Source organism: Heterodontus francisci, unplaced genomic scaffold, assembly GCF_036365525.1.
Source record: "Heterodontus francisci isolate sHetFra1 unplaced genomic scaffold, sHetFra1.hap1 HAP1_SCAFFOLD_1273, whole genome shotgun sequence".
Classification (NCBI taxonomy): Eukaryota; Metazoa; Chordata; class Chondrichthyes; order Heterodontiformes; family Heterodontidae; genus Heterodontus; species Heterodontus francisci.
Window position 1 is genome coordinate 78,724 of NW_027140555.1, and position 13,777 is coordinate 92,500.

Here is a 13,777-nt window from a genome sequence, read left to right on the forward strand (position 1 = left end):
CAGTACTGGTGGGGACAGGTCTGTTTCTGTGTAACACTGGGGTACAGTACTGGTGGGGACAGGTCTGTTACTGTATAACACTGGGGTACAGTACTGGTGGGGACAGGTCTGTCAGTGTATAACACTGGGGTACAGTACCGGTGGGGACAGGTCTGTCACTTTATAACACTGGGGTACAGTACAGGTGGGGACAGGTCTGTCACTGTGTAACACTGGGGTACAGTACTGGTGGGGACAGGTCTGTCACTGTATAACACTGGGGTACAGTACTGGTGGGGACAGGTCTGTCAGTGTATAACACTGGGGTACAGTACTGGTGGGGACAGGTCTGTTACTGTGTAACACTGGGGTACAGTACTGGTGGGGACAGGTCTGTTACTGTATAACACTGGGGTACAGTACTGGTGGGGACAGGTCTGTCACTGTATAACACTGGGGTACAGTACTGGTGGGGACAGGTCTGTTACTGTATAACACGGGTACAGTACTGGTGGGGACAGGTCTGTCACTGTATAACACTGGGGTACAGTACTGGTGGGGACAGGTCTGTCACTGTATTACACTGGGGTACATTACTGGTGGGGACAGGTCTGTCACTGCATGACACTGGGGTACAGTACTGGTGGGGACAGGTGTCACTGTTTTGCACTGGGGTACAGTACTGGTGAGGACAGGTCTGTCACTGTATAACACTCGGGTACAGTACTGTTGGGGACAGGTCTGTCACTGTATAACACTGGGTTATAGTCCTGGTGGGGACAGGTCTGTCAGTCTATAGCACTGGGGTACAGTACTGGTGGGGACAGGCCTGTCAGTGTAAAACACTGGGGTACTGGACTAGTGGGGACTGGTCTCTCACGGTATAACACTGGGATACAGTACTGGTGGGGACAGGTCTGTCACTGCATGACACTGGGGTACAGTCCTGGTGGGGACAGGTATGTCACTGTATAACACTGGGATACAGTCCTGGTGGGGACAGGTCTGTCACTGTATAACACTGGGGTACAGTACTGGTGGGGACAGGTCTGTCTGTGTATAACACTGGGGTACAGTCCTGGTGGGGACAGGTCTGTCACTGTATAACACTGGGGTACAGTACTGGTGGGGACAGGTCTGTCACTGTATAACAATGGGGTACAGTACTGGTGGGGACAGGTCTGTCAGTGTAAAACACTGGGGTACAGTACTGGTGAGGACAGGTCTGTCACTGTATAACACTGGGGTACAGTACCGGTGGGGACAGGTCTGTCACTTTATAACACTGGGGTACAGTACAGGTGGGGACAGGTCTGTCACTGTATAACACTGGGGTACAGTACTGGTGGGGACAGGTCTGTCACTGAATAACACTGGGGTACAGTACTGGTGGGGACAGGTCTCTCACTGTATAACACTGGGGTACAGTACTGGTGGGGACAGGTCTGTCAGTGTATAACACTAGGGTACAGTACTGGTGAGGACAGATGTGTCACTGTATAACACTGGGGTACAGTACTAGTGGGGACAGGTCTGTCACTGTATAACACTGGGGAACAGTGCTGGTGGGGACAGGTGTGTCACTGTTTTACACTGGGGTACAGTACTGGTGAGGACTGGTCTGTCACTGTATAACACTGGGGTACAGTACCGGTGGGGACGGGTCTGTCACTGTATAACACTGGGGTACAGTACTGGTGGGGACAGGTCTGTCACTGAAGAACACTGGGGTACAGTACTGGTGGGGACAGGTCTGTCACTGTATAACACTGGGGTACAGTACTGGTGGGGACAGGTCTGTCACTGTATAACACTGGGGTACAGTACTAGTGGGGACAGGTCTGTCACTGTACAACACTGGGGTACAGTACTGGTGGGGACAGGTCTGTCACTGTATAACACTGAGGTACAGTACTGGTGGGGACAGGTCTGTCACTGTATTACACTGGGGTACATTACTGGTGGGGACAGGTCTGTCACTGCATGACACTGGGGTACAGTACTGGTGGGGACAGGTCTGTCACTGTATAACACTGGGGTACCGTACCGGTGGGGACAGGTCTGTCACTTTCCAACACTGGGGTACAGTACTGGTGGGGACAGGTCTGTCACTGTATAGCACTGGGGTACAGTACTGCTGAGTACAGGTCTGTCACTGTATAACACTGGGGTACAGTACTGGTGGGGACAGGTCTGTTAGTGTATAACACTGGGGTACAGTACTGGTGGGGACAGGTCTGTCACTGAATATCACTGGGGTACAGTAGTGGTGGGGACGGGTCTCTCTCTGTATCACACTGGGGTACAGTACTGGTGGGGACAGGTCTGTTACTGTATAACACTGGGGTACAGTACTGGTGGGGACAGGTCTGTCAGTGTAAAACACTGGGGTACAGTACTGGTGGGGACAGGTCTGTCACTGTATAACACTGGGGAACAGTGCTGGTGGGGACAGGTGTGTCACTGTTTTACACTGGGGTACAGTACTGGTGAGGACCGGTCTGTCAGTGTATAACACTGGGGTACAGTACCGGTGGGGACGGGTCTGTCACTGTATAACACTGGGATACAGTACTGGTGGGGACAGGTCTGTCACTGTATAACACTGGGGTACAGTACTGATGGGGACAGGTCTGTCACTGTACAACACTGGGGTACAGTACTGGTGGGGACAGGTGTGACACTGTATTACACTGGGGTACAGTACTGGTGGGGACAGGTCTGTTACTGTATAACACTGGGGTACAGTACTGGTGGGGACAGGTCTGTTACTGTATAACACTGGGGTACAGTACTGGTGGGGACTGGTCTGTCACTGTATAACACTGGGGTACAGTACTGATGGGGACAGGTCTGTCACTGTACAACACTGGGGTATAGTACTGGTGGGGACAGTTCTGTCACTGTATAACACTGTGGTACAGTACTGGTGGGGACAGGTCTGTCACTGTATAACACTGGGGTACAGTACTGTTGGCGACAGGTCAGTCACTGTATAACACTGGGGTACAGTACTGTTGGCGACAGGTGTGTCTAACTGGAGAAGGTTGGTATTTTGGTTCGAGGGATAGTCTGATCATCGATGGAGGGAGTGTGTGTCAGACCCCACCCCCCCCCCCCCCCCCCCCGTCCTGCGGTTAGGGCTCAGAGTGACATTACTCTCTCTCTCTCGTTTCTCAGGACCGTTCCGGATTCTGGTGATCGTTCTGATGGTGGGGGTGACCTGGATTTTGGGAAGCGTTCTGCTTGGCCAGGACAGTACCCTGTACAGACTGCAGCAGCTGCTGACTGGTGAGGGTGCGAGGGTGGGAGGGGTTTGGCATGTGGGGAGTGATGCAGGGGTCGGGGTGGCGAAGGGCACTCTTGTGAATCTCCCCCCACCCGAGGGTCTGGCTCTGTCGAGATGAGCTGTTGGGGTGGCCAATTGCCTTTGGAGTAAAATACGAGACCCCGACTGAGTGGGGAGCAGGGTGGGACCTCGCGCCTCTCTCTCCATTGGAGCTTTCGCACCTCGCTTCCCTGTGGCCAGCTGCTCGGCGTTCCAATTAGGCGGTGCTGTGGTGTTGGAAGAGAGGTGGGCGGAGGAGGGGGGGTTATTGTGTGCTGTGAGGAAGTGCCGTGTGCGACACGGGATCTCCCCGTCGGGAATCGCGGACTCGGTGCTCGGTGACACTGAACGAGCGTTAATGTGTGTGTGTCTCTCTCTCTCCTCCCTCCTGCAGGTCACCAGGAGCTACCCACGTCCGGTAAGTCACTGACGCCAAGCTTCTTCCTCCATGCTTCCATCTGAATCACCCTGTCCCGGGTTAGTAAATTGGAGAGACTGGCAAATTAACCAGCGCTCGGTGGGGAAGGGAGAGGGGTCCGCATCAAGTGACATTGACTGACTGTCCTGACCCCCTGCCAACCCACTTCACTTCCCCGGCCCCCACGCATCCCTTGAACCCTTGTCCCGTTTTCCCCCCTCCCCCCATCCCTCATTCTTCTCTCCCCACCCGACTCTGGCGCCGCCCCATCTCCCTCTGACTGGTGCGGGTGGTTGTTGTGCCGTTCCCGCGGGAAAGCGGTCAGTTCTGGCTGGTGACCTTTGCCCTTTGTTACCCCCCACCCCCTTCCGCAGAGAGTAAACCCCGGAAGTACAAGTGCGGTCTGCCGATGCCCTGTCCGGACAAACACTTCGCTTTTCGCATCGTCAGTGGGGCGGCCAACGTGATCGGCCCCAAGTTCTGCATGGACGACCAAGTGTGAGTAACAGTCGAGGGGCAGGGTGTGGAGGGAGGGGGGTCAAGTGGATGGGAGGGTCTCTGTGAGGAACCGGGTGGCTGTGGACCCCTCCCCTTGCTCCCCCCCCGCCGGTCATCCCCCTCCCCTCCGGTCATCCCCCTCCCCTCCATCCGCCCCGAACTTGATTTTTAAACTGTCTTTCCTTGGGTTTCAGGTTGATGAGCAGTGTCAAAAATAATGTGGGCCGAGGACTGAACATTGCACTCGTTAATGGTAAGACTGACATTCTCCGCCCTGGGTCTCTCCCTCTCTCCCTCTCTCCCTCTCTCCCTCTCTCCCTCTCTCCCTCTCTCCCTCTCTCCGTCTCTCCCTCTCTCCCTCTCTCTGTCTCTCTGTCTCTCTCTCTCTCACACACACCCTGTGCCAGTGAGACTCTCTGTCACAGTCAGGGCTCCACTGTCACTGTGTGGGCAGCCTGAGAAAGCAGACAGGCATGTGATGGGTGCTCGACCCCATGTCTTATCTAAATTGATCTGAAATTATTGGTCAATATTTTACATGAACTAACAGTCGTTCTTAGTAAGTATTCTCCTGAGTAATCGTTCCCTTCTCCTAGGTGTCACTGGTGAACTGATGGATACGAAATTCTTTGATATGTGGGCTGGCGGTAAGATGACCGAGTGGTAATGAACGTGAAGGGGTTTGGATCCATTGGGATTGTTTACAATGGGAGCGAATGGGAAGGGGTTTGGGTCCATTGGGATTGTGTCCAGTGGGAGTGAACGGGAATGGGTTTGCGTCCATTGGGATTGTGTACAGTGGGAGTGAACGGGAAGGGGTTTGGGTCCATTGGGATTGTGTACAGTGGGAGTGAATGGGAAGGGGTTTGGGCCCATTGGGATTGTGTACAGTGGGAGTGAACGGGAAGGGGTTTGGGCCCATTGGGATTGTGTACAGTGGGAGTGAACGGGAAGGGGTTTGGGCCCATTGGGATTGTGTACAGTGGGAGTGAATGGGTTTGGGTCCATTGGGATTGTGTACAGTGGCAGTGAACGGGAAGGGGTTTGGGTCCATTGGGATTGTGTACGGTGGGAGTGAACGGGAAGGGGTTTGGGTCCATTGGGATTGTGTACAGTGGGAGTGAACGGGAAGGGGTTTGGGCCCATTGGGATTGTGTACAGTGGGAGTGAACGGGAAGGGGTTTGGGCCCATTGGGATTGTGTACAGTGGGGAGTGAATGGGTTTGGGTCCATTGGGATTGTGTACAGTGGGAGTGAACGGAAAGGGGTTTGGGTCCATTGGCATTGTGTACAGTGGGAGTGAACGGGAAGGGGTTTGGGCCCATTGGGATTGTGTACAGTGGGAGTGAATGGGTTTGGGTCCATTGGGATTGTGTACAAGTGGGAGTGAACGGGAAGGGGTTTGGGCCCATTGGGATTGTGTACAGTGGGGAGTGAATGGGTTTGGGTCCATTGGGATTGTGTACAGTGGGAGTGAACGGGAAGGGGTTTGGGTCCAGTGGGATTGTGTACAGTGGGAGTGAACGGGAAGGGGTTTGGGTCCATTGGGATTGTGTACAGTGGGAGTGAACGGGAAGGGGTTTGGGTCCAGTGGGATTGTGTACAGTGGGAGTGAACGGGAAGGGGTTTGGGTCCATTGGGATTGTGTACAGTGGGAGTGAACGGGAAGGGGTTTGGGCCCATTGGGATTGTGTACAGTGGGAGTGAATGGGTTTGGGCCCATTGGGATTGTGTACAGTGGGAGTGAATGGGTTTGGGTCCATTGGGATTGTGTACAGTGGGAGTGAATGGGTTTGGGTCCATTGGGATTGTGTACAGTGGGAGTGAACGGGAAGGGGTTTGGATCCATTGGGATTGTGTACAGTGGGAGTGAACGGGAAGGGGTTTGGGCCCATTGGGATTGTGTACAGTGGGAGTGAACGGGAAGGGATTTGGGCCCATTGGGATTGTGTACAGTGGGAGTGAACGGGAAGGGGTTTGGGCCCATTGGGATTGTGTACAGTGGGGAGTGAATGGTTTGGGTCCATTGGGATTGTGTACAGTGGGAGTGAACGGGAATGGGTTTGGGTCCATTGGGATTGTGTACAGTGGGAGTGAACGGGAAGGGGTTTGGGTCCATTGGGATTGTGTACAGTGGGAGTGAACGGGAAGGGGTTTGGGTCCAGTGGGATTGTGTACAGTGGGAGTGAACGGGAAGGGGTTTGGGTCCATTGGGATTGTGTACAGTGGGAGTGAACGGGAAGGGGTTTGGGCCCATTGGGATTGTGTACAGTGGGAGTGAATGGGTTTGGGCCCATTGGGATTGTGTACAGTGGGAGTGAATGGGTTTGGGTCCATTGGGATTGTGTACAGTGGGAGTGAATGGGTTTGGGTCCATTGGGATTGTGTACAGTGGGAGTGAACGGGAAGGGGTTTGGATCCATTGGGATTGTGTACAGTGGGAGTGAACGGGAAGGGGTTTGGGCCCATTGGGATTGTGTACAGTGGGAGTGAACGGGAAGGGATTTGGGCCCATTGGGATTGTGTACAGTGGGAGTGAACGGGAAGGGGTTTGGGCCCATTGGGATTGTGTACAGTGGGGAGTGAATGGTTTGGGTCCATTGGGATTGTGTACAGTGGGAGTGAACGGGAATGGGTTTGGGTCCATTGGGATTGTGTACAGTGGGAGTGAACGGGAAGGGGTTTGGGTCCATTGGGATTGTGTACAGTGGGAGTGAATGGGTTTGGGTCCATTGGGATTGTGTACAGTGGGAGTGAATGGGTTTGGGTCCATTGGCATTGTGTACAGTGGAAGTGAACGGGAATGGGTTTGGGTCCATTGGGATTGTGTACAGTGGGAGTGAACGGGAAGGGGTTTGGGTCCATTGGGATTGTGTACAGTGGGGAGTGAATGGGTTTGGGTCCATTGGGATTGTGTACAGTGGGAGTGAACGGGAAGGGGTTTGGGTCCATTGGGATTGTATACAGTGGGGAGTGAATGGTTTGGGTCCATTGGGATTGTGTACAGTGGGAGTGAATGGGTTTGGGCCCATTGGGATTGTGTACAGTGGGAGTGAACGGGAAGGGGTTTGGGTCCATTGGGATTGTATACAGTGGGGAGTGAATGGTTTGGGTCCATTGGGATTGTGTACAGTGGGAGTGAAAGGGAAGGGGTTTGGGTCCATTGGGATTGTGTACAGTGGGAGTGAACGGGAAGGGGTTTGGGTCCATTGGGATTGTGTACAGTGGGAGTGAACGGGAAGGGGTTTGGGTCCATTGGGATTGTGTACAGTGGGAGTGAACGGGAAGGGGTTTGGGTCCATTGGGATTGTGTACAGTGGGAGTGAATGGGTTTGGGTCCTTTGGGATTGTGTACAGTGGGAGTGAATGGGTTTGGGCCCATTGGGATTGTGTACAGTGGGAGTGAATGGGTTTGGGTCCATTGGGATTGTGTACAGTGGGAGTGAATGGGTTTGGGTCCATTGGGATTGTGTACAGTGTGAGTGAATGGGTTTGGGTCCATTGGGATTGTGTACAGTGTGAGTGAACGGGAAGGGGTTTGGGTCCATTGGGATTGTGTACAGTGGGGAGTGAATGGGTTTGGGCCCATTGGGATTGTGTACAGTGGGGAGTGAATGGGTTTGGGTCCATTGGGATTGTGTACAGTGTGAGTGAACGGGAAGGGGTTTGGGTCCATTGGGATTGTGTACAGTGGGGAGTGAATGGGTTTGGGCCCATTGGGATTGTGTACAGTGGGAGTGAAAGGGAAGGGGTTTGGGTCCATTGGGATTGTGTACAGTGGGAGTGAATGGGTTTGGGCCCATTGGGATTGTGTACAGTGGGAGTGAATGGGTTTGGGTCCATTGGGATTGTGTACAGTGGGAGTGAACGGGAAGGGGTTTGGGTCCATTGGGATTGTGTACAGTGGGGAGTGAACGGGAAGGGGTTTGGGTCCATTGGGATTGTGTACAGTGGGGAGTGAATGGGTTTGGGCCCATTGGGATTGTGTACAGTGGGAGTGAACGGGAAGGGGTTTGGGTCCATTGGGATTGTGTACAGTGGGGAGTGAATGGTTTGGGTCCATTGGGATTGTGTACAGTGGGAGTGAATGGGTTTGGGCCCATTGGGATTGTGTACAGTGGGAGTGAACGGGAAGGGGTTTGGGTCCATTGGGATTGTGTACAGTGGGGAGTGAATGGTTTGGGTCCATTGGGATTGTGTACAGTGGGGAGTGAATGGGTTTGGGTCCATTGGGATTGTGTACGGTGGGAGTGAATGGGTTTGGGTCCATTGGGATTGTGTACAGTGGGAGTGAACGGGAAGGGGTTTGGGTCCATTGGGATTGTGTACAGTGGGAGTGAATGGGTTTGGGTCCATTGGGATTGTGTATAGTGGGGAGTGAATGGGTTTGGGTCCATTGGGATTGTGTACAGTGGGGAGTGAATGGGTTTGGGCCCATTGGGATTGTGTACAGTGGGGAGTGAATGGGTTTGGATCCATTGGGATTGTGTACAGTGGGGAGTGAATGGGTTTGGGTCCATTGGGATTGTGTACAGTGGGAGTGAATGGTTTGGGTCCATTGGGATTGTGTACAGTGGGAGTGAATGGGTTTGGGCCCATTGGGATTGTGTACAGTGGGAGTGAACGGGAAGGGGTTTGGGTCCATTGGGATTGTGTACAGTGGGAGTGAATGGGAAGGGGTTTGGGTCCATTGGGATTGTGTACAGTGGGGAGTGAATGGTTTGGGTCCATTGGGATTGTGTACAGTGGGGAGTGAATGGGTTTGGGTCCATTGGGATTGTGTCCAGTGGGAGTGAATGGGTTTGGGCCCATTGGGATTGTGTACAGTGGGAGTGAACGGGAAGGGGTTTGGGTCCATTGGGATTGTGTACAGTGGGAGTGAATGGGTTTGGGTCCATTGGGATTGTGTACTGTGGGAGTGAACGGGAAGGGGTTTGGGTCCATTGGGATTGTGTACAGTGGGAGTGAATGGGTTTGGGCCCATTGGGATTGTGTACAGTGGGAGTGAATGGTTTGGGTCCATTGGGATTGTGTACAGTGGGAGTGAATGGGTTTGGGCCCATTGGGATTGTGTACAGTGGGGAGTGAATGGGTTTGGGTCCATTGGGATTGTGTACAGTGGGAGTGAATGGGAAGGGGTTTGGGTCCATTGGGATTGTGTACAGTGGGGAGTGAATGGTTTGGGTCCATTGGGATTGTGTACAGTGGGAGTGAATGGGTTTGGGTCCATTGGGATTGTGTACAGTGGGAGTGAATGGGTTTGGGTCCATTGGGATTGTGTACAGTGGGGAGTGAATGGGTTTGGGTCCATTGGGATTGTGTATAGTGGGAGTGAACGGGAAGGGGTTTGGGTCCATTGGGATTGTGTACAGTGGGAGTGAACGGGAAGGGGTTTGGGTCCATTGGCATTGTGTCCAGTGGGAGTGAACGGGAAGGGGTTTGGGTCCATTGGGATTGTGTCCAGTGGGAGTGAATGGGTTTGGGTCCATTGGGATTGTGTACAGTGGGAGTGAACGGGAAGGGGTTTGGGTCCATTGGGATTGTGTACAGTGGGAGTGAACGGGAAGGGGTTTGGGTCCATTGGGATTGTGTCCAGTGGGAGTGAATGGGTTTGGGTCCATTGGGATTGTGTACAGTGGGAGTGAATGGGTTTGGGTCCATTGGGATTGTGTCCAGTGGGAGTGAATGGGTTTGGGCCCATTGGGATTGTGTACAGTGGGAGTGAATGGGTTTGGGTCCATTGGGATTGTGTACAGTGGGGAGTGAATGGGTTTGGGTCCATTGGGATTGTGTACAGTGGGGAGTGAATGGGTTTGGGTCCATTGGCATTGTGTACAGTGGGGAGTGAATGGGTTTGGGTCCATTGGCATTGTGTCCAGTGGGAGTGAACGGGAAGGGGTTTGGGTCCATTGGGATTGTGTCCAGTGGGAGTGAATGGGTTTGGGTCCATTGGGATTGTGTACAGTGGGAGTGAACGGGAAGGGGTTTGGGTCCATTGGGATTGTGTACAGTGGGAGTGAACGGGAAGGGGTTTGGGCCCATTGGGATTGTGTACAGTGGGAGTGAACGGGAAGGGGTTTGGGTCCATTGGGATTGTGTACAGTGGGAGTGAACGGGAAGGGGTTTGGGTCCATTGGGATTGTGTACAGTGGGGAGTGAATGGTTTGGGTCCATTGGGATTGTGTACAGTGGGAGTGAATGGGTTTGGGTCCATTGGGATTGTGTACAGTGGGAGTGAACGGGAAGGGGTTTGGGTCCATTGGGATTGTGTCCAGTGGGAGTGAATGGGTTTGGGTCCATTGGGATTGTGTACAGTGGGAGTGAACGGGAAGGGGTTTGGGTCCATTGGGATTGTGTACAGTGGGAGTGAACGGGAAGGGGTTTGGGCCCATTGGGATTGTGTACAGTGGGAGTGAACGGGAAGGGGTTTGGGTCCATTGGGATTGTGTACAGTGGGAGTGAACGGGAAGGGGTTTGGGTCCATTGGGATTGTGTACAGTGGGGAGTGAATGGTTTGGGTCCATTGGGATTGTGTACAGTGGGAGTGAATGGGTTTGGGTCCATTGGGATTGTGTACAGTGGGAGTGAACGGGAAGGGGTTTGGGTCCATTGGGATTGTGTACAGTGGGAGTGAACGGGAAGGGGTTTGGGTCCATTGGGATTGTGTACAGTGGGGAGTGAATGGTTTGGGTCCATTGGGATTGTGTACAGTGGGAGTGAATGGGTTTGGGCCCATTGGGATTGTGTACAGTGGGAGTGAACGGGAAGGGGTTTGGGTCCATTGGGATTGTGTCCAGTGGGAGTGAATGGGTTTGGGTCCATTGGGATTGTGTACAGTGGGAGTGAACGGGAAGGGGTTTGGGTCCATTGGGATTGTGTACAGTGGGAGTGAATGGGTTTGGGTCCATTGGGATTGTGTCCAGTGGGAGTGAATGGGTTTGGGCCCATTGGGATTGTGTACAGTGGGAGTGAATGGTTTGGGTCCATTGGGATTGTGTATAGTGGGGAGTGAATGGGTTTGGGCCCATTGGGATTGTGTACAGTGGGAGTGAACGGGAAGGGGTTTGGGTCCATTGGGATTGTGTACAGTGGGAGTGAATGGGAAGGGGTTTGGGTCCATTGGGATTGTGTACAGTGGGGAGTGAATGGTTTGGGTCCATTGGGATTGTGTATAGTGGGGAGTGAATGGGTTTGGGCCCATTGGGATTGTGTACAGTGGGAGTGAATGGTTTGGGTCCATTGGGATTGTGTATAGTGGGGAGTGAATGGTTTGGGTCCATTGGGATTGTGTACAGTGGGAGTGAATGGGTTTGGGCCCATTGGGATTGTGTACAGTGGGAGTGAACGGGAAGGGGTTTGGGTCCATTGGGATTGTGTACAGTGGGAGTGAATGGGAGGGGTTTGGGTCCATTGGGATTGTGTACAGTGGGGAGTGAATGGTTTGGGTCCATTGGGATTGTGTATAGTGGGGAGTGAATGGGTTTGGGCCCATTGGGATTGTGTACAGTGGGAGTGAATGGTTTGGGTCCATTGGGATTGTGTATAGTGGGGAGTGAATGGGTTTGGGTCCATTGGGATTGTGTACAGTGGGGAGTGAATGGGTTTGGGTCCATTGGGATTGTGTACAGTGGGGAGTGAATGGGTTTGGGTCCATTGGGATTGTGTACAGTGGGGAGTGAATGGGTTTGGGTCCATTGGGATTGTGTACAGTGGGGAGTGAATGGGTTTGGGTCCATTGGGATTGTGTACAGTGGGAGTGAACGGGAAGGGGTTTGGGTCCATTGGGATTGTGTACAGTGGGGAGTGAATGGTTTGGGTCCATTGGGATTGTGTACAGTGGGGAGTGATGGTTTGGGTCCATTGGATTGTGTACAGTGGGGAGTGATGGGTTTTGGGTCCATTGGGATTGTGTACAGTGGAGTGAACGGGAAGGGGTTTGGGTCCATTGGGATTGTGTACAGTGGGAGTGAATGGGTTTGGGTCCATTGGGATTGTGTACAGTGGGGAGTGAATGGGTTTGGGTCCATTGGAATTGTGTACAGTGGGAGTGAGGGGTTTGGGTCCATTGGGATTGTGTATAGTGGGACAGGTTGTAATCTGTGTCCATTGACCCCTGCTCGGAATGTATTGACTGTGGTTACTGGTGCTGATCTGCTGCTCTGAATGTGTTAACAGACAATGGGATTAATGATCTCTTGAAGTTTCTGCGGCCAGTCTATGAAGGGACGCTGGTGTTTGTCGCCTCTTACGATGACCAGCAACAAAGTAGGTGAATCGGGTATCATAGTTGGGAATTCAACACTGGAGCACACAGTGTTTCCAGGCTGTCTGTGTTCATTCCTGGCCATCTGAGTGCTCTCTTCCGTTTATTTTCCAGAATGAATGAGGAAGCGAGGAAGATATTTAACGAGCTTGGTACGTAAGGCTATAAACGTGCTGGGCTTCCGGGACAGTTGGGTGTTTGTGGAGCCAAGGGAATCGAAAACAAGAGCCCCTTTGAGCAGGTATAAAAACAGCGACACATCACACTAACAACTCTCACTGGGATACGAGTCCCACACACACACTGACTCTCACTGGGGTACGGGTCCCACACACACTGACTCTCACTGGGGTACGGGTCCACACACACACTGACTCTCACTGGGGTACGGGTCCCACACACACACTGACTCTCACTGGGGTACGAGTCCCACACACACACTGACTCTCACTGGGGTACGAGTCCCACACACACACTGACTCTCACTGGGGTACGAGTCCCACACACACTGACTCTCACTGGGGTACGGGTCCCACACACACACTGACTCTCACTGAGTAGTACGGGTCCCACACACACTGACTCTCACTGGAGTACGGGTCCCACACACACTGACTCTCACTGGGGTACGGGTCCCACACACACTGACTCTCACTGGGGTACGGGTCCCCCACACACACTGACTCTCACTGGAGTACGGGTCCCACACACACACTGACTCTCACTGGAGTACGGGTCCACACACACTGACTCTCACTGGGGTACGGGTACCACACACACTGACTCTCACTGGGGTACGGGTCCACACACACTGACTCTCACTGGGGGTACAGGTCCCACACACACTGACTCTCACTGGGGTACGAGTCCCACACACACTGACTCTCACTGGGGTACGGGTCCCACACACACTGACTCTCACTGGGGTACGGGTCCCACACACACACTGACTCTCACTGGAGTACGGTCCCACACACACTGACTCTCACTGGAGTACGGGTCCCACACACACTGACTCTCACTGGGGTACGGGTCCCACACACACTGACTCTCACTGGAGTACGGGTCCCACACACACTGACTCTCACTGGAGTACGGATCCCACACACACTGACTCTCACTGGGTACGGGTCCCACACACACTGACTCTCACTGGGGTCCCACACACACTGACTCTCACTGGGGTACGGGTCCCACACGCTCCGACCTCCTCCTGTTCCTGTGCGACAGGCTCGAGGGGGCTGAATGGCCTTTAACGGATTATACGTTGATGGGGTAAACAAGTGGTGGG

General features: G+C 53.4%; 1 protein-coding gene across 1 annotated transcript in view; it reads left to right on the plus strand.

Moving 5' to 3' along the window:
• The window catches only part of LOC137360125 (protein FAM3A-like), an 81,671-nt gene that overhangs the window by 67,382 nt on the left and 512 nt on the right, over positions 1 to 13,777 (plus strand). The window contains 9 exon segments of the mRNA XM_068025684.1: positions 3,160 to 3,270; positions 3,702 to 3,725; positions 4,100 to 4,223; positions 4,418 to 4,476; positions 4,820 to 4,870; positions 12,399 to 12,492; positions 12,601 to 12,643; positions 12,645 to 12,684; positions 12,687 to 12,727. Coding sequence (XP_067881785.1) covers positions 3,160 to 3,270; positions 3,702 to 3,725; positions 4,100 to 4,223; positions 4,418 to 4,476; positions 4,820 to 4,870; positions 12,399 to 12,492; positions 12,601 to 12,643; positions 12,645 to 12,684; positions 12,687 to 12,727 — 587 coding nt within the window.